Source organism: Acipenser ruthenus, chromosome 1, assembly GCF_902713425.1.
Source record: "Acipenser ruthenus chromosome 1, fAciRut3.2 maternal haplotype, whole genome shotgun sequence".
Taxonomy (NCBI): Eukaryota; Metazoa; Chordata; class Actinopteri; order Acipenseriformes; family Acipenseridae; genus Acipenser; species Acipenser ruthenus.
The window spans coordinates 60,140,300-60,165,745 of NC_081189.1; the positions used below are offsets into that span (position 1 = coordinate 60,140,300).

At 38.9% G+C, this 25,446-nt stretch overlaps 1 protein-coding gene across 3 annotated transcripts; it reads left to right on the forward strand.

The window, feature by feature from the left end:
- Positions 1-6,851: 6,851 nt before the first annotated feature.
- On the forward strand, positions 6,852-25,323 carry LOC117421101 (probable tRNA methyltransferase 9B). 3 transcript variants are annotated; one of them, XM_059026861.1, is made up of 7 exons: positions 6,852-7,240; positions 9,985-10,070; positions 10,376-10,445; positions 12,313-12,522; positions 14,083-14,237; positions 20,957-21,130; positions 22,144-25,323. In XM_059026861.1, exons 5-7 carry the CDS (start codon positions 14,084-14,086, stop codon positions 23,148-23,150), a joined length of 1,335 nt encoding a protein of 444 aa, XP_058882844.1. In that variant the 5' UTR covers positions 6,852-7,240; positions 9,985-10,070; positions 10,376-10,445; positions 12,313-12,522; position 14,083; the 3' UTR covers positions 23,151-25,323. The 3 variants fall into 3 exon arrangements, with proteins under 3 accessions (XP_058882844.1, XP_033890931.1, XP_058882850.1); XM_034035040.3 differs by lacking the exon at positions 10,376-10,445; XM_059026867.1 differs by lacking the exons at positions 6,852-7,240; positions 9,985-10,070 and having other exon boundaries at positions 10,124-10,445.
- Positions 25,324-25,446: the final 123 nt, after the last annotated feature.

Genomic DNA, 25,446 nt, shown 5'->3' on the forward strand with positions numbered 1-25,446 from the left:
AAGAAAGCGAGGCTTGCCATAACAAAGTCTGAGAACCCCTGGTCTACCAGTTGAACCTACAGCGTGTTTCAGTAGTTCAATAGTTTTGTATGCATATAACTTTACTTGATTGTTAAAGACACCAAAAATAATTGTGAATCGGGCATGTTATCTCATGCTGGTGATAGCAAAGTTAAGAAAATTATGTGGTAAATATAGAGAAACATCAATTTGTTTTGTGAACATTGATTTGTGCTGCTCATTATCAGTCCAGTCAGAGCTCTGCAACATAATTAGCATTTTTGTTTTTAATTTTCTTTGGAGACTCAGTAAACCTAATGCTGCACTCCAATTACAAAGAAGAACTTATAAAAGTCACTCAGCCATTTCACTTAAAACATATTCATTATCATAAATAGCTCAGGGTGCATAATTGCTGTTTGTGAAATGTTATGGCAATGTGGTTTCTCAAATAATGAATGACTTGAGAAATGTTACAATACATCTAACAGAATGGTGTAGAAGCTAAACATAAGCCTTGTTTTCATCTGGGTCATCACATTAACTATCCTAACAGTTAATCGTTCTGTGTTCTTTTTCTGTGTTGTGCTAAATAGTGGGTATTTATATTACTATTTAATAAACTGTTATTATCACAGCTGGTATTACCCTACATCTATTTACAGGACAGACATTTCTAGAAAACATCTGGGTCACTTTGCCAGGTCGTATTTTCCCAGAGAAAAGTAAAGCTTCTGGCATGCATCTTGTCATTCATCTTGTCTGATTCAATTTGATCCATTCTCAAATAAATGGTCTTGGTGTATTTTATGAATTCTTGTAGCTGATCTATGTCATCTGTATTTCCAAATCCACGTCATCCTTGTGGAAAATATATTTGACTTTGTTCATTATATATTCACATCAGGCAAGGTCAAAACAGAGCCCATCGATTGAATGTCCCATTTACAAAACCTTCCAATAAACCCTGTGAATAAGTAATGCATAGCACAAAGCTTAATTGCTCTTCCAGAAAGACAGACCTTGCTATTGGTTGGGCTGTGTGTGTATTTTTGGTGATTCCATGACCTTTGAACCTTGGGCCCCAGGGCATTCCTCCTTTTGAATAAATGTAAATGCCATAAACTGTTGTTGGCTTTTTAAATAACACTCTACATACAGACGTGCTCAAATTTGTTGGTACCCTTACAGCTCATTGAAATAATGCTTCATTCCTCCTGAAAAGTGATGAAATTAAAAGCTATTTTATCATGTATACTTCCATGCCTTTGGTATGTCATAGAATAAAGCAAAGAAGCTGTGAAAAGAGATGAATTATTGCTTATTCTACAAAGATATTCTAAAATGGCCTGGACACATTTGTTGGTACCCCTTAGAAAAGATAATAAATAATTGGAATATAGTGATATTTCAAACTAATTAGTTTCTTTAATTAGTATCACACATGTCTCCAATCTTGTAATCAGTCGTTCAGCCTATTTAAATGGAAAAAAGTAGTCACTGTGCTGTTTGGTATCATTGTGTGCACCACACTGAACATGGACCAGAGAAAGAAAAGGAGAGAGTTGTCTGAGGAGATCAGAAAGAAAATAATAGACAAGCATGGTAAAGGTAAAGGCTACAAGACCATCTCCAAGCAGCTTGATGTTCCTGTGACAACAGTTGCAAATATTATTAAGAAGTTTAAGGTCCATGGAACTGTAGCCAACTTCCCTGGGTGCGGCCGCAAGAGAGAAATCGACCCCAGATTGAACAGAAGGATAGTGCGAATGGTAGAAAAAGAACCAAGGATAACTGCCAAAGAGATACAAGCTGAACTCCAAGGTGAAGGTACGTCAGTTTCTGATCACAGCATCCGTCGCTTTTTGAGCGAAAGTGGGCTCCATGGAAGAAGACCCAGGAGGACTCCACTTTTGACAGAAAAACATAAAAAAGCCAGACTGGAATTTGCTAAAATGCATATTGACAAGCCACAATCCTTCTGGGAGAATGTCCTTTGGACAGATGAGTCAAAACTAGAGCTTTTTGGCAAGTCACATCAGCTCTATGTTCACAGACGAAAAAATGAAGCTTTCAAAGAAAAGAACACCATACCTACAATGAAACATGGAGGAGGCTCGGTTATGTTTTGGGGCTGCTTTGCTGCGCCTGGCACAGGGTGCCTTGAATCTGTGCAGGGCACAATGAAATCTCAAGACTATCAAGGCATTCTGGAGCGAAACATACTGCCCAGTGTCAGAAAGCTCTGTCTCAGTCTCAGGTCATGGGTCCTCCAACAGGATAATGACCCAAAACACACAGCTAAAAGCACCCAAGAATGGATAAGAACAAAACATTGGACTATTCTGAAGTGGCCTTCTATGAGTCCTGATCTGAATCCTATCGAACATCTATGGAAAGAGCTGAAACTTGCAGTCTGGAGAAGGCACCCATCAAACCTGAGACAGCTGGAGCAGTTTTGCTCAGGAAGAATGGGCCAAACTACCTGTTAACAGGTGCAGAAGTCTCATTGAGAGCTACAGAAAACGTTTGATTGCAGTGATTGCCTCTAAAGGTTGTGCAACAAAATATTAGGTTAGCGGTCCCATCATTTTTGTCCATGCCATTTTCATTTGTTTTCTTATTTACAATATTATGTTGAATAAAAAATCAAAAGCAAAGTCTGATTTCTATTAAATATGGAATAAACAATGGTGGATGCTAATTACTTTTGTCAGTTTCAAGTTATTTCAGAGAAAATTGTGCATTCTTCGTTTTTTGTGGAGGGATACCAACAAATTTGAGCACGTCTGTATGTGTTATTAATTATATACAAAATGTCAAAAGAAAAAAAAAACTGCTGATTGCTGTTTACACCTAAATCTTTTTTTTTTTTTTTTTTTTTACATTTTGGGCTTTACTTGTGAATAATAATTAAATGTGGTTCTCTGTAACACTTGTCAATTCTAATTCATTATTCAGTGTGTATCATCCCCCGCAACTGATGAGATGAAGATATGTTCCTGATTTAGCTATAAAAAGTGTGTAGCAAGACATTTCCAATCGACCAAGGATTACGTTAGGTTACTTACCGTAACCCTGGTTCCCTGAAAGAGAAGACAACCACCAACATTATGTATGGGTTATTCCTGCCCTTGAGGTAGGTATTGCTGAGCTCTCTATACCAGAGCTGCCGAAGGCCCCTTCCTGGGATGACACACTCGGTCCCTCACAGGAAGATCTCCCTCTTTTTCCATCGAACCAGTGAGGGCGACTGAAGCAACTTCGTGGTTGGTGGTCGTCTTCTCTTTCAGGGAACCAGGGTTACGGTAAGTAACCAAACGTTCCCTTTCAATTCGAAGACGACCACCAACATTATGTATGGGATAATGTATACCAGAGCCGTCGCGAGGGAGAATGAACGGTAGCATATGAGGGACACACAAGCACTGCCTAACCCAGAGGTTTAATACGGTAGAACCTGGAGAAAGTATGCGGTGTAGCCCAGCTAGCCGCAGTGCAAATATCAGACATCGAGGCACCTTTAAAAAGGGCCCAAGATGTAGCCAACCCTCTAATGGAGTGTGCGGCTACCCTACCAGGTGGGGGTAAGCCAGCACCATTATACGCAGTCGACACTGTCCGCAATCCAGTGTGACAGACGCTGTTTAGAGAGGGTCTGTCCTAGAGTCCGTGTTCTGTGACAGACAAAGAGCTGGTCAGATTGACGCAAAGCTTTTGTCCTAAGTACATAATATTTCTGTGCCCTCACTGGGCAGAGGAAATTCAATCTCTCATCCTCCGTTGAAGCAAACAGAGGCGGATGAAAGACTCCAGTTCCACAGACTGGTTAATGTGGAAAGCTGTAATCACCTTGGGGAGGAAAGCGGGATTGGTGCGCAGCGACTCCCTGCTTCCATCCTCCCAAACACGCATGCAGGAGCTGTGTACAGACAGCGCCTGCATCTCACTGATCCGATTAGCGGAGGTGATAGCTAACAGGAAGGCTGTCTTCATAGACAGATACTTCAGCTCTATGGAGTTTAAGGGCTCAAACGGGGCCTTTGTAAGAGCCTCTAATACAATATTAAGGCTCCATTCGGGGAGAACAGTCCTCCTACGGGGGCATGGCAAGCAAAGATAGCTGCTAAATACACCTTCAAAGTGGAAGGTGATCTTCCAGCATCAAGTAGTTCCTGCAGGAACTGCAATATGACTGGCATAGGGCAAGTGATGGGGTCATGTTTTCTAGCCAGACACCAAGCTTGAAAATACTTCCACTTATAGGTATACAAAGACCTAGTGGAGTCCGCCCTAACGCTCTGCATCGTACTCACAACCGCGTCCGATAGCCCTAGGGCTAGCCAGCAGTCCCTTTCAGGGGCCAGACCCATAACCAGAACCTGCCTGGCTCTGGGTGCCAAAGAGAGCCCTTTGCCTGACTGAGGAGATCCAAACGAAGTGGAATCTCCCAGGGCTGGTCGTGCAACAGCTGGCACAGGGTTGAAAACCATATTCTCCTGGGCCACCTGGGGGCCACTAGGAGAACTGATGCTTTCTCTAACCGGACTTTCTCCAGAAAAGCCGGGAGCAACGGTATAGGTGTAAAAGCGTACAAAAGCGCTTTGGGCCATTCGCACGCTAGGGCGTCTACACCGAGTGGACCGCCTAAGCAATGAAGGGAGTACCATAGGGGGCAATGTGTCGTCTCTGCCGAAGCGAAGAAATCGACCTGTGCCTCCCCGAACCGTTCCCAAATGCGCTCCACTGTCTGAGGGTGGAGACGCCACTCTGACGGATGTGGACCTCTCCTGGAGAGGAGATCCGCTGCCAAGTTCACCACTCCTGGAATGTGCGTCGCCCGCAGGGACAGCAGGTTCCTCTGAGCCCATATCAATAGCTTGAAAGCTATACGATGCAACCCTGGGGACTGTAGGCCTCCCTGGTGGTTGACATACGCTACCACTGTTGTGCTCACCGCAGTGGTCGGGCTTGGCCAGCGGCTCCACTCGACAGCGGGGATACGGCAAGGCCTAGCCCCGTGGAGGAGAGCGCGGCTGGAGGTTACTCAACAACGGGGATACGGCCAGGCCTGGCCCCGAGGAGGACACGTGTACTCTCAGGAAGAAAAGACAACCATTTGCGGATGACTGTACAGTCGCTCACATACGACAGACAGATATAAAGAGCGGCTTACCACGCAAGCGGGGAGGCCGCTGAAAGACAGAAAGGTAAAAGGACTGTCTTTTTCAAAAGTCGTTGATTCCAGGAAAGTGGCAAGCCAGCTTTCAGCACGAATGCCAGGGAAATACAACTGACTCGAATCGACTCGAGAGGCTCTTTCCTATCAACACGCTCAGCTAAACAAAGAGGTCTTACCATACCGTCTTGAGAGGGAAAAAGAGGGAGATCTTCCTGTGAGTGACGGTTTCATACCCTGGGTGGGCGGGACCGAGTGCGTCATCCCAGGAAGGGGCCTTCGGCAGCTCTGGTACAGAGAGTTCAGCAATACCTACTTCAAGCGCAGGAATATCCCATACATAATGTTGGTGGTCGTCTTTGAATTGAAAGGGAACTGTGTTCCAAGCGCCCTAGTAAAAAAAAAAAAAAAAAAAAAAAAAAAAAAACTGTTGTCGGTTCCCCTTGGCTGTAACAGAAGTGAAATAATTGTTATGATTTTTTTATTTTATTTTTTTTTACCATCAAATAAACTGAAAATCTGCTTTTTTTACCATCAAATAAACTGAAAATCTGCTTTATGGAGAATTCATTATTTTCTTTTTGATACAACAATAACAAACACATTTTATAAACAAATGTAATACAATGTTTTACTATTTGCCATTGAAATAAAAGTATGCTTAATATTTAGACATACAAGATAGTAAGGAATAATTGACAACCACTAAAATAAAGACACGGTTTTGGATGTTATTATGCGCAGGTAAAGCAAAAAAAAAAGGGTCAAAGTATGAAAGGTGAAATTGATAGCAGCCTGTAAATGAAACCAATAACTTCACTGATATCAGTGTCTTTCTTCAAGAAACAAGGAATCACTTGTATGTGATTGTGGAACTCAACACTCAAAAACTCAGTATATAAAATGCATAACAGTTTTTGGAAATTTCTTTGAGAACTGTTCTATTGATTACCTGAACCCTTCCTTTTTTACCTTTTTAATGCAGTTTGTATTGGCATTGTGATCTGAAGATATAATTTGAAATAATTTGTTTACCAATCAGTAAGATAAAACTCTTAACTACTTCATTTATACTTAAGTCCTAAATTGAAATGTCAATGTCATGGTCCCTCACTAGCATTTCTATTGAAATTGCCAATACAGTTTTAGTAAATGGTTAGAGTCTACATGTATCATTGGTTAATAGCTCACAGCAACTCCCAAATGAACAAACACGGTCCATACACTGATATTCCCATTTAAATCCAGGATGAGACACAATTAACAATCCCTGAAGCCCTTGTATTGTTATAAAGAATAATCCCATAAAATAAACAACTGCACAATGTATTTACATTGCAGATTGCACACTGTCCAAGTTGTACTGTATATGCCATTTCAGGTCACTATCATATCTTTGTATCTGGAATCATAAGGCCTTTAAACAATTGTTTTCGCATTAAATAACTGGTTAATATTGAACTCATGTGTGTGAATAAATCAGAAGTCTAGGTATATGCCTTGATTAAAATATTAGGATTACAGGATTATGCATTAACTTGCTGTGAAAAACATTCTGTGAATCAGAATTATTTATTCCCCAGGGAACTACTGTGCAAGAGTCCAGCCCATACACACATCATGATGTTTATAAATCATGCTGTGTGCAGCACATGACAAAGGTAGGCAAGCAGCTCCCTGAGGAGAACGTTGTAATTGTGGACCCGGGTCTGTCACACAAGACAAGGATTTAGCACATCACCTGAATGAGAGAGCGCTAGGTCACATGAGCAGGCAGCTTCCATAACCTGTTTCTTCAGCATTTTCACTCCTGCCTTGGAGATGACTGCAAGTGTCTGCTGTGATACTGTTGGCCTGCATATTTGCAAGCTAATGCAATAGACAGACACTGACTAACACTATTAGAGTGCCTCAGAGGATGCCTTGCTGTACCAGAGCAGCAGCTCTTGAAAATGGAGAAGCTGGCTGGTTTAGATTTAGATTCTGTACATTTCCCAACAGGTCTGTGGAATAATGGTCACTGCAAGGACTAAACAGGCAGATGAAGGATCTTAAACACAGGTAGGTCATATCCTTGAATCATGTATCTACAGGAAATGTCAGGCTGTGAACTGCAAATGAGCTGTACTGTCCTGTATGCTGTGTGTCCTTACAACTGCAGTTCTTATGTTCACAGCATGAAAATCTATTATTTTATTGGTTGATTTATATATTTAAATAAATAGTGTATACTATTTACAATTGATGCATTATGTGGTGATATACATATATAACTTTAAGTAGTTTAAAGCAGAAAATGTAAAATGCTGTGAGATTTTGACAAACTTGTTGGTTGAGTTTTTTTTCAAATTTGACTGCACAAATAGGCATCAGTATCTTAAACATACATAGCTCGTAAAGCATTAAGTACCATGACTTACACTGAAAAACAATTAGTTAAAAAATCATGTAGTTTTAAAAGTAAAAAGTTCCACGCAAAACAAAGCACTGGAACAATACAGCTTTATTTCCAATGTCTTTTTGAAATTAGTGTGGTTGATGGCTGTTTGTTTAATTATATGAAATGGTTTCTAATCTTGAGGTCTCAGAAGCATGACACACATAAAAAGCTAATCGGAGCATTTAGAGCTCATCATGTAAAATGCATCCATAATGTACATAATTGTACATTTATAACCTGACAGTAAATGGTATGCAAATGTTTTAAAGAAGCCTTAATGGTTTGAGGTTGAGATTTACTGACATCTGTTTTGTAATGTAACAGTTTTATACACTTCATATATGTAGGATGCCACTAAAGCAATTAAATCAATCGGAAGTTACCTCAGTTTATAGTAATTTGTTGCATTATATCAATCAATATTAGATGGCAGATTTGGAGTTAATGTTACTAATGGAAACATAGAATTATTTTTAGTATCCTTCTTGTATTTTAACAGTTTAGAACAGTTTGATGTAAAAAAAAAAAGTATCTTATTCACAAGCACTTACTTCAAAGCAATGAATGCATATCACATAAGGAATGTGATTTTTTAAAGGATGTAGAAGATGACACGAGTAGTGTTGCTGTGTGAAATGCCTCAATTACTATATGACATATGCATTATTTATGAGTCGTTAGAGTTTTCTCTGTATTTGATGTGGCCGTGATTTTCTTTACTGTTAGATTCCCTCATGATTAATTTAATAGGGATCCTTTTTTACACATGGGTTATTAAATTCTTCAGTGCTCTCTGCTCTTTGGCTGTTGTCGTAATTATTCTTGCTTTCTAATGTCTTAAAGTATACTTAACTTTCTTTTTGAATGCCAACATGCAGAGTGCTTCTTCCGCTTAGAGTTTGATTTGAAATAAATCAATCTGGGACAGACTGACAAATTGCACAGTGTCCTGTTATTGCAGGGTAACAGGATTTTGAATCCCAATTAAATTTAATGGCAAAGGTATTTCACTTGTCATATAATAAAGCTAAATATGTTTTATAATAACAAAATGGGTTTTAAATGGGCCAAAAGATTTAAGTGCTGTGCTACTCATTTTATGAATCCCTATCTCTCCAATTTTTACCATTCATAAATTATATTTCTATCTCTTTCCATTAGATTTGATTCCCTGTACTGAGCTACAGATAAACACATTATTATTATTATTATTATTATTATTATTATTATTATTATTATTATTATTATTATTATTATTATTATTATTATATAGTAATATCAATCTAATAAAAATAAGAAGAATGCACAGCTGAATAGTTATGTCCAAACAGAGACAATACTGTAGTTACTGTTAATCCATGCATTGCAATGCTTTTAAACCTGTTAAGAAGTGACAGAAACCTGAGAAAGTGACAGAAACCCTTGACTCCACGAATTGAAAAATTAGATGAGCAATGCATTGGTTTTACAAGACAAATCTGTACTGAATTATGCTGATGAGATCTGTGTGTAATTGATTTTAGTAGGGCTAACTGAGGATAAATATGTGGTGTGTGCACTCCACTGTCAGATTTATTTTGTTATTTATTAAATCATAGGACTACTGGAACTATTTAAAGTAATATCATTCACTTTAGAGTGCTGAGCTGAGCTGGTGCTGTTCTCTGTGTTTCATGTCCATTACCTGACGAAAGTGCTACAATAACAGTATGGGATATGTTTTTCACCTCTCTAAATGTTTCCTACCTTGATGTAGAAAATAACCACATTTCCAATGGTGTCCCAGAGGATTTACAGGCAGTCTGTTACAATAAGTATTCATGCAGACATGCAGAAGACCACCTACAGTTTTTTTCAACAACAGAAGATGTCAAAACATCACTAAACCAATTTTGCTCAATATTTCTATAGCTTCTTTTGTGAACGGTTTTATTGGCAACTGTTAGAAAAAATCAAAGCATTTATTCTGTAAGCTGTTCTTTGATGCACTGAAATAACCAGGCTTATCAAGGATATCTACACGTGTTATATAAAGCCATGTCCTGAAGTGGAATGAAAGGCCGTTTCTCCTTTACAATCTGAATTATGTACAGTAGTTTGTATTTCCTTTTGTATAATACCAGCACTAAAAAAGAAACACTCAAATATAAAATTAAACTAAACTTTACTCAACTATAATTTGCCTTGGCTTTTTCTTTTGGCTAACATCAGAGCATTCATAAAATTTCACGCTGACTTTAGAGTTCCTAATAATTCAGTTATGCCCCAAAATGCTCTGGAGGCTAGTGTTTCCTGTGAATGTCCTTTAGGGGGTGCTGCAGCACAGACTGTGCCATTGTCTTTGTTTTCTTTCTCTCTTCCATAGCATTGTTTCGTTTACCATGGTCTTGCAGATTGGAGGAAGTACAGCCCAGAATTTCAGAGTTCTGCCTTTCAGCCTCTGACAGAACGGTAAATCGAGAGGACATTTTTTAACAAATAAGCTTTCACTGCATTGTCTACTTGAAACCGTCAAAGCACTTTGAAACCGGCAGATATTTAAATTCTCATTCCAGTGACGTCAGATCGCACCTGTAATCAGAAATATCAGGCGCGATCTGTCGGCATAATAGTGCAAGCAGAAGTCTCAACAATTTTAAGCCCTGCTTTAATGGTTGCAACTGAAAGCAATCATTAGACAGTATTCCATGTGTTGTTATTGATAGTCTTAAAATTGAATCACACAGATCTTCTTGTATATTGGGATTTTCATACAGTATGAAGTAGCATTGTGACAAGATGGCTTGTGGGTGATGTCAGACCAGGAAGGAGACACACAGGACTGGGGTATGAAAGTGCTGATGCGCACGTTTAATAATAAATAAAACATTTGAACAAAACAAAACACCTTTAAAAAAAAAGGCACAATGGCCAAACAAAACACGGTGATTGAGTAGCAATTGTTTCCTATAGTATTTAATTTCACTCACGACTCATGTCTCACATTCTGCCTCTGAACCAAATTAACCTTGTTAAGCCAAAGCTGCAGGCTTTTATACATGTGACCGTCTGCAGATTAGTAAGAAATTAATCCATTCTAACACCATCCATGCTGTAAAACAACAATAACATAACATTGTGTATTTAAACACTAAACCATACATTTAAATAATAATAATACAAAATAATTAAAATACACACAGGGGTGGGGTGTACCCCGTCACAAGCATATGAAAATGATAAACACAAACAATTATTTATAAATCTAAGAGCTAGGTAATAATCAATTCCCATTTGTCACTTTCCAAATAATTTCCAGCTCTGTGCTTTGTATTTGATCAGATAACATAGCTTTGTCATTTATATGACTACATTAGGTGTAACATTTATCCCCATTTCAGCATTTTTCATCAGTATCATATTTAAATAGGATGCACTGTAAACATCATAACCTTTCAAACTACGGCATGCATGATTCCATGTATGTGAGGCCAGTTTGTTGGATTCCTGGCCACAGGTCTATTCATACGTTTATACAAACATCACCAAGGTTACTTCAATTGCAGCTTTGTGACTAGCTCAATTAACACCACAGGAAACCTGTATCTGAATATGTGGGTGTTGTGTGATTGCAAACTCAAGAGGTTATATGTCATGTCACAGTACAGTGATCAGTTTGACAACATGTTTTATCTAAGGGTGAAGTATCTTTAGAGTAAAATAAAGCAAACAGTAAGAGGGCTTATATACTATACATACCCATTTGCAATAGCAACCTAATATCTCACCTACTCTTGCCTAACCAGACATTGATAATCAAGCGTATAATTGTATGTTGTGGTGCCGTAGAAAGAAGACTTGTTTAACAGTACTTAAGAAAACAAATTAATAATTTAGAAATGTAACTTACATAGTTAAGAAATAGAAAATGTTGGTTGATCACCGTTAAGTTGAATGTGTTATTTTTTTTCTTGGATGGTAAAATATGGCCTCAATAACTCCCAAGTTATTTATTGATGTCCTCTCCAATGTAAAAATGATGCTATTCTTATGAAAGGAAATGAAAGCTAATGATTCATCCATCAAAGACATGATACCCCACTCCTCCAACAAGTCGTCACTAAATTACTATATTTAGCTATGGAGTGGGAGAATGAAACAGTTATGAGTATGTAATAAACTGAAATATTATACACCTTAAAATGATAAACAAGCACGTCAGTGACATTCACCCACCACAACGACTGTTAATACAAAATTAGAGCTACCAGTAACATGAAAATCGATCACCATGACCTGCATCCACTGTATACATAATAAGTTGTGCTAAAAAATGCCCTTTATAGCTAGATAAGCTGTTAACAATGTAATTGCACCATACAGACAGACAAATAGACAAGCAGACCGTATAGAGCCCCAGATTATGCTAAATCAATAACTGGTTCTAAACAATTATTTACCAGACAAGATATTTTTTAGATAAATGAAAAAATGTATTTGTGACTAACAGGGGGAGATCTGTGCTGACTCTTCTGGTGCGTTCATAGTGCTGCAGGAAGAGGGCAGCAGCCTTGCAATATCCGCCGGTCAGTCATGGCAGTGACACAGAGAGGTGGGAGAGAGGGTGTGTGGGCTTTCCTTCTCTCTGAGTGGCTGAGAGGCGGGCATTGGTGGGCTTGCTGACCCTATAAATAACGTTCTGTTGTTCCCTCAGCTCTGCCCAGGTACGAAGAAACAACGAGCTAGCGGAAGCTCTGCTCCAGGACCGAGAACGACCGGGAAAAAGAAAAAAAAAAAAAAAAGAAACCAGAAGAGAAGAAAATAAAGATATTGGTAGCGGGAAAACCTTGGGCAGACCCCATAAGTGCATAGAAAGCAGGCTGAGGGAGCGGTGAAGTGTAGGACGAGGACCCAGGCCGTGCAGGTAGCAACGGTTGGGGTAACTGCCGAGTGCAGCACCTTTTCTTTGTAGTTTTTGATTACTGTGTTTTATTTTCTCTTTTTGATTTCGCCTTTTGTTATTATTATTTCAGAGCACTTGTGAATGCCCCAGAGTGTCTGTTTACCTGTGGGTATTTCTGTGGACCTGTTTACCATCGCTGGTATTCAGGCCACAGGCAACAGCGCCCTCTGTGGGCTAAAACAAATCATTACCAGCACACAAAAAAAAAAAAAGTAAATCAATAAAACTGGGCACCTGTGCGGTGTTTCAACTACACCCTTCGGTCTCCTGTGTCAGTGAATACCCACACCCTTCCACAGTGACATACAAACAGGCAGTCTGACAGGTGGAATCACAAAACATATTGCGCAAATGCAAGTGAAAGTAATATAGTGCGTGCAAAGCTTTTATCAGTAGTCTGAGTGTTAATAACTCTCTCTGTCTTAAAGTTAAATCAAATCAACAGTAGAACATAAATCAGTTACACACTTAAAAACTTTAGTTATTGATCTATAAGTATTTTAGCAATGTTTTTTTATTCACATTGCCTCTTGTTAAACTTCATTCATTCAAACTGAGGTGATTTTGTTTTTATGAGGGCACAGTATTTGTGTGATATTTTAATACCAGTCCCTTCCTGTTTAAAACCTCAACTAATGATATCTTCTTGAATACTTAATAACTTAATGAAAAAGCACCTAAAAGGTTCCCTGCTGCCTTTACAACAACATTACTGAGTTTACACTCTCAGAGTTTTGCACTTAGTGACTCATGCATTACAGAGCCTAAAAATAAAACCCCCAGAGCTTCCCCTTAGCGTGGAAGTGGTTCACAATATTTCCATACTGTCCCAGTTTAAGGACTTTATCTTGATATATGTCTAACATGCTTTCGCAAGTTTAGGCTGGCTGCTTGTTAAATGGTGGAATGAATCATAGCTTGGGAAAAAAAAACACCATAGGGATTTCAGCCAGTCAGACAATCTGTCCCAATGCTTTCCAGCTGGACACAAGAACGGCACTGCCAGCAATATAAGCCCAGAGAGCCTCAGCATGCTTCAGAGTTGGAAATGCCACAGAACCCCAGCCCCAGGGATCAGCCTGGGAAAAAGATAACAAAGCACTGTACATGCTGCTTATGAGGCAGTGTTTTCCATAAGGAAAAGAAAAGGTATTGCCATATTGACAGGAAATGCTCCACGTTTTTAATTTAAGGGATTACAAGATTTGTCAAACGCAGGGTGTTTTTCTAAAATAGAAGATAGTAGAGTGAAGCAGAGAATTGCATCTGTTGTCAAATTAGTTTTTGTAGATGATCCTATAGTGTTGTTTGCTCCCATGCTCCCTCTTAGTTATTCACAGTATTTATGTGGGAGGTTGACCTGAGTCCACAGACATTTTGTTACAAAAAGTTTTTGAACATACTGCTCATGTAGGTCACTTTTATGCTTGTTTTATTTATCTGTGGGGATATGAATGTCACTTACATACAGTACATTGACAGTTTACTATAGTTAATTGCTGCATTGTTTGATCTCCTCAGGATGGAGAAAGAAGCTATTCAACTGGAAAAGCAACATGTGCACAGCGTTTATGAGAAAACAGCCCCGTACCTCAGTGACCTGCGGTGCAAGGCCTGGCCTCGGGTAAAACAGTTTCTGCTGGATCAGGAACCTGGAAGCCTGATTGCTGACATTGGTAAGAAAACTGAAGCAAACCTGAAACCAGTCTGATTTCCTCCAACATTAAGTGCACCAACCACAAAATGTAATTCTAATGATGGCACAGTCCTTCTTATAGTGTGTTTTAAAAAGTACAAATAACAAAATCTGTGATAATTGTGTGCATAAAATATAAAAACAAAACTATCAGTTAGTGTTATCACAGTTGTTTAGTATTTGTTTTTAAAGTTACAATAAAGATAGCGGCTCCATAATTAAACTGCATTCCTAGGATTTATACAATGTATTTACATTGCCTATAGTAAATATTCACCCCCTTGGACGTTTTCACAGTTTGTTGTGTTACAACCTGAAATCTTGATGCATTTAAATGGGATTTTTTTCCTTTGATTTACACAACCTACTCAACACTTTGAAGAGGCAAGAGAATTTTTATTGTGAAACAGTTAATGAAAAAAAAAAAAAAAAAAACTATAATGGCTTGGTTATATAAGTATTCACCCCCCTGAGTCAATATTTGGTAGAACCACCTTTGACAGCAATTACAGCTGTGAGTCTCTTGGGGTAAGTCTCTACCAGGTTTGCACATCTGGATCTTATTATTATTTATTTCTTAGCAGATCGTGCAATATTTGCCCATTCTTCTTGGCAAAATTGTTCAAGCTCTGTCAAGTTGGATGGGGATTGTTGGTGGACAGCAATCTTCAAGTCTTGCCACAGATTCTCAATCGGATTCAAGTCCGGGCTTTGACTGGGCCACTCTGGGACATTCACTTTCTTGTTTTTAAGCCACTCCAGTGTCGCTTTGGCTGGGTGCTTGGGGTCATTGTCCTGCTGAAAGGTTAATCTCCATCCCAGTCTTAGGTCTTTTGCAGACTGAAGCAGGTTTTCCTCAAGGATTTGCCTGTTTTTAGCTCCATCCATTTTGCCCTCTACCCTGACAAGCTTCCCAATCCCTGCCGATGAAAAGCATCCCCATAGCATGATGCTGCCACCACCATGCTTCACAGTAGAGATGGTGTTATCTGGGTGATGTGCTGTGTTGGGTTTGCACCTGACATAATGCTTTGCATTTAGGCCAAATAGTTCAATTTTTGTTTCATCAAACCACAGAATCTTTTGCCACATCTTTTCAGAGTCTCTGTGGCAATGTGCTCCGCCCCTGTGTGCATTTCTGTGTTGTATGTTGCGTGCGTGTGTTAATGTTGGTGTATAGAGATGGCTGCACGGTATAATTGGGTGTGTGCAGCACGAGTTATTTAAAATTAATAATTGTATTTAGGCACGGGATTGCACATCACTTCACGTGCATTTAAAGTATTTAATATTTGAGCACGAGGTTGCACGTAATTAATTCACGTGCTGGGATTCAAGTGAATAATTAATTAGTAATTGAATCCCAGCACAACAGTATATATAGATGCATGTTTGACTCACTCGGGGTTGGGTGTTCGTGAGTGGAGAACGGGTGTGGAGAGGAGAAAGGAAAATAGACAAAAATAATAATAAGTAGTTGTTTGTACTCACCGTGTTTGTTTGTCTCTCCGTGCACCGTTTGTTAAGTGTTTAGTACGTTTTGTTTGTCTATTTTATTTTGGCGTAGAGTGCCGTGTCCTGTTTTTGTGTTCTCTTGTTTTGTTTATTAAATGCTGAGCACAACCAAGTGCTCAGCTTCACCAACCTCGCTGTCTCTGTTTGTCTGTTTCTTCCGGTCTGCACGTATTCACCACTTTGCCACAGTCTCCCACATGCCTTTTTGCAAATTCCAAGCGGGATTTTACATGGGCTTTTTTCAGAAATGGCTTCATTCTTGCCACTCCTCCATACAGGCCAGATTTGTGGAGTACCTGAGCTATTGCTGACACATGGACAGTTTCTTCCATCTCAGCCATGGAACGCTGTAGGTCTTTCAGAGTTGTCATTGGCCTCTTGCTGGATTCTTTGACCAATGCCCTTCTTACCCAGCTGTTCAGTTTGGGAGAACGGCCTGCTCTAAGCAGATTCTGGGTGGTGCCATATACCTTCCACTTCTCAATGATCAACTTGACTGTGCTCCAAGGGATATTCAATGACTTTGAAATCTTTTTATACCCCTCCCCTGATCTGTGCATTTCCACAACTTTATCCCGGAGTTGTTTTGAAAGCTCCTTGGTCTTCATGGTAGTATCTTTGCTTTGAATACACTACCCAACTGTGGGACCTTACAGAAACAGGTGTATTTAATCTGAAATCATGTGAACCACTCTTATTGCACACAGATGGACTCCATTTAACTTGTGTGAATTCTGAAGACAATTGGTTGCACCTGAGCTTATTTAGGAGTGTCATAGCAAAGGGGGTGAATACAGTGCCTTGCGAAAGTATTCGGCCCCCTTGAACTTCGCGACCTTTTGCCACATTTCAGGCTTCAAACATAAAGATATGAAACTGTAATTTTTTGTGAAGAATCAACAACAAGTGGGACACAATCATGAAGTGGAACGAAATTTATTGGATATTTCAAACTTTTTTAACAAATAAAAAACTGAAAAATTGGGCGTGCAAAATTATTCAGCCCCTTTACTTTCAGTGCAGCAAACTCTCTCCAGAAGTTCAGTGAGGATCTCTGAATGATCCAATGTTGACCTAAATGACTAATGATGATAAATAGAATCCACCTGTGTGTAATCAAGTCTCCGTATAAATGCACCTGCACTGTGGTAGTCTCAGAGGTCCGTTTAAAGCGCAGAGAGCATCATGAAGAACAAGGAACACATCAGGCAGGTCCGAGATACTGTTGTGGAGAAGTTTAAAGCTGGATTTGGATACAAAAAGATTTCCCAAGCTTTAAACATCCCAAGGAGCACTGTGCAAGCGATAATATTGAAATGGAAGGAGTATCAGACCACTGCAAATCTACCAAGACCTGGCCGTCCCTCTAAACTTTCAGCTCATACAAGGAGAAGACTGATCAGAGATGCAGCCAAGAGGCCCATGATCACTCTGGATGAACTGCAGAGATCTACAGCTGAGGTGGGAGACTCTGTCCATAGGACAACAATCAGTCGTATACTGCACAAATCTGGCCTTTATGGAAGAGTGGCAAGAAGAAAGCCATTTCTTAAAGATATCTATAAAAAGTGTCGTTTACAGTTTGCCACAAGCCACCTGGGAGACACACCAAACATGTGGAAGAAGGTGCTCTGGTCAGATGAAACCAAAATCAAACTTTTTGGCAACAATGCAAAACGTTATGTTTGGCGTAAAAGCAACACAGCTCATCACCCTGAACACACCATCCCCACTGTCAAACATGGTGGTGGCAGCATCATGGTTTGGGCCTGCTTTTCTTCAGCAGGGACAGGGAAGATGGTTAAAATTGATGGGAAGATGGATGGAGCCAAATACAGGACCATTCTGGAAGAAAACCTGATGGAGTCTGCAAAAGACCTGAGACTGGGACGGAGATTTGTCTTCCAACAAGACAATGATCCAAAACATAAAGCAAAATCTACAATGGAATGGTTCACAAATAAACATATCCAGGTGTTAGAATGGCCAAGTCAAAGTCCAGACCTGAATCCAATCGAGAATCTGTGGAAAGAACTGAAAACTGCTGTTCACAAATGCTCTCCATCCAACCTCACTGAGCTCGAGCTGTTTTGCAAGGAGGAATGGGCAAAAATTTCAGTCTCTCGATGTGCAAAACTGATAGAGACATACCCCAAGCGACTTACAGCTGTAATCGCAGCAAAAGGTGGCGCTACAAAGTATTAACTTAAGGGGGCTGAATAATTTTGCACGCCCAATTTTTCAGTTTTTTATTTGTTAAAAAAGTTTGAAATATCCAATAAATTTCGTTCCACTTCATGATTGTGTCCCACTTGTTGTTGATTCTTCACAAAAAATTACAGTTTCATATCTTTATGTTTGAAGCCTGAAATGTGGCAAAAGGTCGCAAAGTTCAAGCGGGCCGAATACTTTCGCAAGGCACTGTACTTATCTAATGAAGACTTTTCAGGTTTTTATTTTTAATTGATTTGTTTTTTCACCCCCCCCCCCCCCCCAATTTTTTCACACATTGAAAATGTTGAGTAGGTTGTGTAAACCAAAGGAAAAAAACTCCCATTTAAATGCATCAAGATTTCAGGTTGTAACACAAACTGAAAACGTCCAAGGGGGTGAATACTTACTATAGGCACTGTATATATGATTGTGACAGGATTGGCCGAGGTTTGAGACTCAGAGACAGTTTGAAGTTCAAAATAAAGATTTTTAATAAATAAAAATACAAAATAAACCAGCACAAGGGCCAAACAAAAAGGTTTTAAACATAAAATAAACACAAAGCAAAAAGCAAAAAGCAAAACTTACGAAAATAAAGGTTTCCAGGCTGGGCGTTGCCTTCACTGGATTCAAAAACCACAAAAACACTCTTGCTTCTCCTTCTAGAACTCTCCTCCTAACTGGGAGGCTGAGGCCTCCTTTTATGCCAGGTGGCTAAGTCCATAATTGAATAATTAATTGACTGATTGCTCCCATCTGAAGCAATCAATCTGGGCAGGGAGGAGAATTTAACTCCTTCCCTGCCAGTATTTCTAAGGGCAGAGCCCTGCTCTGCCACAATGATGGACTTTTGAACTTTACAAAATCTATTGTATGCCTAAAGGTATTCATTTTTTATAACCATTTTTAGTCTCTCATCTCACCATCAATAAAAAAATAATTGAAAGTAATTTATTCACTTTACTTCTGCTTTCTCTTTTTCATAGAATCACAAGGATTCATATTTAAGCAGCAGAGATATTCATATTAGGAGCAAGCCTGATGTATTATTATTATCCCCCAGAATTAAATGCAAATTCAATTGTTGAGTCACAATCAGTAGCTTTGTGGAAGTAATTCAGAGTTGTAATTAATGCTTTTATTAGCATATGCATTATTGCAATATGTACATGATTGAATTGTTGATTTAAAAGTATGTAAAGGCAGTTCAACAAGCCGTAGGGTAGGACAGTGAAATTTACCACCAGTGACATTTCTGTATAAGGTCACGTGACAAGAACTAAAATGCCTTGGCATTTTGCCTGAGCTATATCCATTGTAGTAACTGCTGGCATTTGCTTCTTTTGGTGCATTAGTACAATACAACTGTCTTGCTATTAAGTTTCTACCCCAGTACAGCTAGAAAATGTTTTGGGTATCACTGGAACATCTCTTTGTTGGTTCAGGTCATATCTGTCTAATAGGATGCAATTTGTTATCCGAGGCTACTATAAATCTGATACTACCCCAGTTACACAAGGTGTCCCCCAGGGCTCTGTTCTGGGACCATTATTATTTAGTATGTACATACTTCCACTTGGCCAGATTATTCAACGTCATGGTCTTGGCTTTCATTTTTATGCCGACCACACCCAGATCTACCTACATACTAAACCCAACACTGATGTGGCGAACACTCCTCTACTCAGTTGTCTGTCTGGTATCGAGCACTGGATGCAGCTTCATTTCTTAAGGTTAAATTGTGACAAGACTGAGATTATGCTAATTGGCTCCCAACAACTGCTGCGCAAGGTCACTGATTTCAGTTTGGCTGTGGAAGGCACTGACATTAGAGCTTCACCTCAAGTGTGAAACTTGGGTATCATTTTCGATTCCACCTTATCGTTTGAAGCTCTTGTTAGAAATATAATTAAAGTGTAATTCTTTCATCTGGTTAAGATTATTTTTGTCCTCATCTTCTGCTGAGAAATGAATTCATGCATTCATCGCCTCAAGATTGGCCTACTGCAATGCTCTTTTGACTTGGGCTACTGTTAAAGTATTCAATAGGCTTCAGTATGTGCAGAATTCTGCAGCCCGGGTTTGAACACATACCTCTTCTTGTGAGCACATAACACCTGTACTGTATAAACTGCACTGGCTCCCTGTGAGGTGTCGGGTTGACTACAAAATTCTGCTTCTTACCTATTCCAGCACGCAATTTACGATCCGTGGGTGCCAGATGTTTTATACAACCTAGCACTAGGCTCTGTACTATGGGAGACCGAGCTTTTTGTAGTCCTACCCAGCGACTACGGAACATGCTACCCAGATCTTTTATTCCACCAATGCCTACACATTTACGTATGTAAAGGAATTAATTTAGCACACTCGACATACACATGCCCACATGAGTCATCCAGTTGGTAAAACTAATAAGAAGGTAAAAATGCCTTCCTTGTTTGATGATTCAGTGTTTGAAGTTATAGATGAACCACTGATTCATACTGTTATACTTATTTAATTTTTTTTCCTATCTTAATTCCTTCATGTTCACATTATTTTTGAGGAAAAATGTAAAACTTCTTTACACTCTGCAGACTCACCGTGCAGCCGCCTCAGAGCTACAGCGTCGGAGGACAACACAGCTCTGGGCAGCTTACAGGCAAGCCCGCAGACGCCCAGCCAGACTACAGGGGTCGCTGGTGCGTGGTGAGCCGAAGACACCCTGGCCGACCTAGCCCTCCCTCCCCCCGGGCGACGCTCGGCCAATTGTGCGTCGCCCCCCTGGGAGCTCCCGTCCACAGTCGGCTGTGGAATAGCCTAGACTCGAACTCACGACGTCCAGACTATAGAGCGCATCCTGCACTCTAGCGAGTGTTTTTACTGGATGCGCCACTCGGGAGCCCCTGAAAAATGTAAAACTTGTACTTTTTTAGTATAGGCGTCTGACAGTTCATGACATTTATATACATTTTAAATTTATTTTAGGTTGTGGGACTGGGAAATACCTAAGTGTGAACAATCAGATCTACAACCTTGGCTGTGATTACTGTAGCCCTCTAGTGGAGAAGGCCAGGAAGCAGGGTCATGAAGTCTTGGTGTGTGACAACCTCCAGCTTCCCTTCAGGGACCAGGTCTTCAATGCTGTTATCTCCATAGGAGGTAAAGGGCTTTCAGACACATCTGCACGGTCTCAATTTGGAAAGATTTTACTTTCAGCTTTTCAAACAAGAGGGAAAACAGATTATTCTTTCCTTTTTCACAAAGATCTGTAAATCAGAAAACTCGGATGCCGTAGTCAGACAAATAAACATAGTAAGTTTAAATAAAAGTTTTGCTCTGTCATTTTTACCTGTAATGGTTTTGAAATGAATAGACTGTTTTGATATTTTTAATATTATTATATATTACAGTCTGATTTAATCTTGTAGCAAAATAAAATAAACATAAGGTATCTTACATGTTTTTCGTCCTCAGGTCCCCCCTTGATATTTTTTTTGTTGCTTTTACTAAATTGTAAAATACACTAAATACATTTCAATTGAGAATTGGGGGCTCCGGTGAAAACAAACTGCCATAGCAGCCACATCTGGAGAAGATGTTGCACAGGTCATAGAACTGAACATTTTTTTTATAAATAGATTATTATTGACAGGAACAGAGAGAATTCAAAAGTGCATCTGCAGTTAATATGTATCAAGGGATCCATCTATTACTCAGATATTTGGCCGTTATTTCAATATTTTCCTGTTAAATAGGTTTAAAGTGAGGAAACCTATTTCCCCATTCAAAAATAGGTCTGACCTGAAGGGGTAAGGAAACAGCTTTGGCTGAAAAAACTAAGTGGAGGAAACAAAAACACATCGGTTAATTTAGCCATGTCCTTACTAATTATTGTTGCAAAAGATTTTTTTTTATACCAAAAACCAGAATGTTATATATATATATATATATATATATATATATATATATATTATATATTATTATTATTATTTATTTCTTAGCAGACGCCCTTATCCAGGGTGACTTACAATTGTTACAAGATATATATATACCTGTATATAAATAAATAAATGTTTAATTAATAAGTAGAAATTTATCTGTGTTGAATTGATTTTTGAGTGTGTTATATTCTGTATGTTTATATTCTATTCTGTTATTTTTTTGTTTAACAGTGATCCATCATTTTTCAACCAAAGAACGAAGAATCAGAGCAATACGAGAAATAGCTAGAACAATAATCCCTGGGGGCATGGTCATGATATATGCCTGGGCCTTAGAACAAAAGCGCCGGCGTTTTGAAAAGCAGGATGTGTTTGTTCCATGGAACAAGGCCTTGTGCTCAAGAAACCCCTCTGAATCTGGTGAGAATGCCAGCAAAGATAAACCTATTGACATGCATCCAACTGTGTACTCAGAGGACTACAGCCGGACAGATGCTTTGAGAAAGGAGATCAGCACTAAGCGTTCATACAGTCTAGGCAGCTACATATCAGTCGGAAGATGCTGCATTAAAATTCCAGAAGAACAAGAGAAGAGGCTTTACAGTGGCCTGAGGAAGTCCCTCCACTCTTGGTTCTTTTCCAAATCACTAGATGAATCCAGCATGAAGAAATACATTGAGAAAATGAAGCCCCTAAGGAGCTCCGAAGGGTGGGTAGACAACGCTGTTCTAGTCCAGCCTTCAAGGCACTGTAGTATAGATTTAGGTCATGATGGGTCATTGTTAAATGGCCAGAGCTTTGAAGAGGATGACGTATTTGTAGAGACCACAAACCATGAAGAAGCACAATGGTGGAAAGACACAGGCACTTTAAGAGAGATGAACGCAGGGCACCAAGGAGTAGTCAACAGAAAGAATGGCCAAGTAAATGGGAAGCAATATAAGCCTACAGTTAACGGTACAAATGATTTAAACTCTATGAGTAATAGGATCTTCCAAAGAACCTCAACACTTGATTCCACAGACTCTATTCTTGATGCAATAGACGTGGAGGATGAACAGGACAATCTGGTAGATACTAAAGACTTCATGCGTTATTATCATGTTTTCAAGGAAGGGGAGCTGTCACATCTAATAGAAGAGAGTGTGAATGAGCTCCATATAGTCAGTTCATGCTTTGACCATGGCAACTGGTGTGTCATTGCAAAGAGGAAAGCACCGGGAGTCAGTGCTTTGTAATATGCCACACAGAATCAGAATGTAATCATAAGGCTTATTCATCAGCAAAAGACAGCTTAAAGCTACTAAAAGAAGGTCAAATAATACATTTGTTTGAGAAGTGATGCAAAGTGAGAAATAAGTATTTATATAAAGTCAATTTTATTCCTACCATTCCTGTATCATTTTCAATATAATTAAATAAAACAGGTGTGTATTGTGTACTTATGCAGTTGTATATACTGGAAGGAAAAGTGAATTGATAAATTAAATACACGACTCAAACCCTGTCAATTCTGCTTAATTTGCTACTATAAATGCGTTAGATTTGTGAATGTTTATTGGATTTGTTTGGTAATTGATTGTTTTTATTGTTTTATTTTTATTAAAATGTTCTCAAACAGTGGTGCTACTAGGATTATGTTGGTCGGGGTGCAACACCCCACAATGTTGCCATGTGCCTCAGTTCTTCACTGGAGTCTTTGCAAACTGCTTTGGGCAGCGGAATTAAAAATACTCCATGCGTCTTTGGGCTATATGGCTAATCACTTATAGAAAGCCATTGAGCTCCCACAAATATGTGACACCTCATAAAACTTATGGGGTGCAACAATATTTTGTCGGGTGGACACACCCAACAAACTCCCACTTAGTGGTTCCACTGATTAAAGTAATTCATCCCATTCATATTATCTGAATGGAAATGATGAGACACAATTACTAGCTAGCCAGATAGCTTTCAAAAGTATATTTGCAGAATTGATATTTCCATTTCATTGTAATAAGTCTGGCAATGAGTCTAATCTTACAAGGTTATTTTGTGGACAGGAATCAACATTGCACAAATTAGCAAGTATATATTGCAATATTTCACGAACAAGCACAAATATGTTGTACTCAACAAGGGTATTACATTTTATTTCTTTACAACAGATTTAAATATGCAGGTGGATAGGTTAAAAGGCTCAATGGCAATTTAGAAATTTGAAAGAGGGCATTATTGTAGATATCTTATTTTTCAATCTCTCCATGAGAGTTTTGTAAGATCACCCAAACCCACCTCCTAGCTATAACACTGGTCTGTAACGGTTATATATTGTACTAACCTGCTTTAATCTACTATATTCTGTACCTGTGTGTATAAGTATTTTGTAGATCATTCATTGAGACAGTTACAGTACAAAAGCTATGAAGCTATGCTGTAAAATGTAACTATACTATATTTGTATGACAAATGTTCATTGTGACTTCTGAAGGCTGTTATCATAAATAATTTTACCCCACTATGTGCACAATAACTGTTCATACCAATCCTAATTCTGAGAGTAATACTAAAATAAATGTCACTCAAGTCAATAACTGTATATTTCCCACATGATTTGTGTGAATAACAAGCAGAGAAACCAGTCACAAGAAACAATATAATCTGTTACACTTCTGCACCCTCTGACCTACTCAGCCAACATGTGAGAATCAAAATGTCAGCGCCAGTGTAACAAGCAGTGGCTGCTCGTGACAGCTTCACAGGGCAAGTGTGTAACAGGCTGTATGTTGTACGAAAAAGGCTTGGGAACATTCACGACTCCAGGGGCCGGTTTTTCAAAACGTAATTTGGATAATAGTGATCCAGATTTTGCAGTCCTACATATTGTGATCGAGATTCCTTTAAAAAATAATAATAATTTTGTAATCGTAATTATTGGTAATCAGGATAGAAGAAGGGCTCATTGTTGCCAGTTTAGTTTTAAAATATAATCGCTACAATGAGAGAATAAGTGCAATAGACACAGCACTGGTCAGACAACAAAATTTGCATCTTTATAAAGAAATATGAAAATATATAGTATATACCTTACAGTATTTGCCTCTGGAGGGGAATTATATATTTTCCTTGACTGACTACCATTTAAAAACCATGAATTTCCAGCCTATCAGGAAGTGATACGTTGAAGACCAGCTAGCCACACAAGCCAGTCGAAAAGATCACGTATGAATGTTAAAACTATTTGTTCTAGTTATTTTCTGAGTAAGGTGTCTATTTTCAGAATAATAGTTTTGACAATGCTGACTAAATTGATTAATTAAAAAAGTAAAGTATAAATGCTAGTTACAATGACACTATTCAGAACATTTTGTTTGCTGTTTTGATAAGCTATACCAGTGACAATAAAAAAACATGCAAAGACAAAAAAAGTTTTTTGGGTCAGTAATGTTACTGAAATAACAATTAGAAACTTCTGAAAACTCTTTTGGAACACACATTAGAATATAAGTTCTGTGTCAGAAATAATAATTTAAAAAATAAGCATCAAATAAC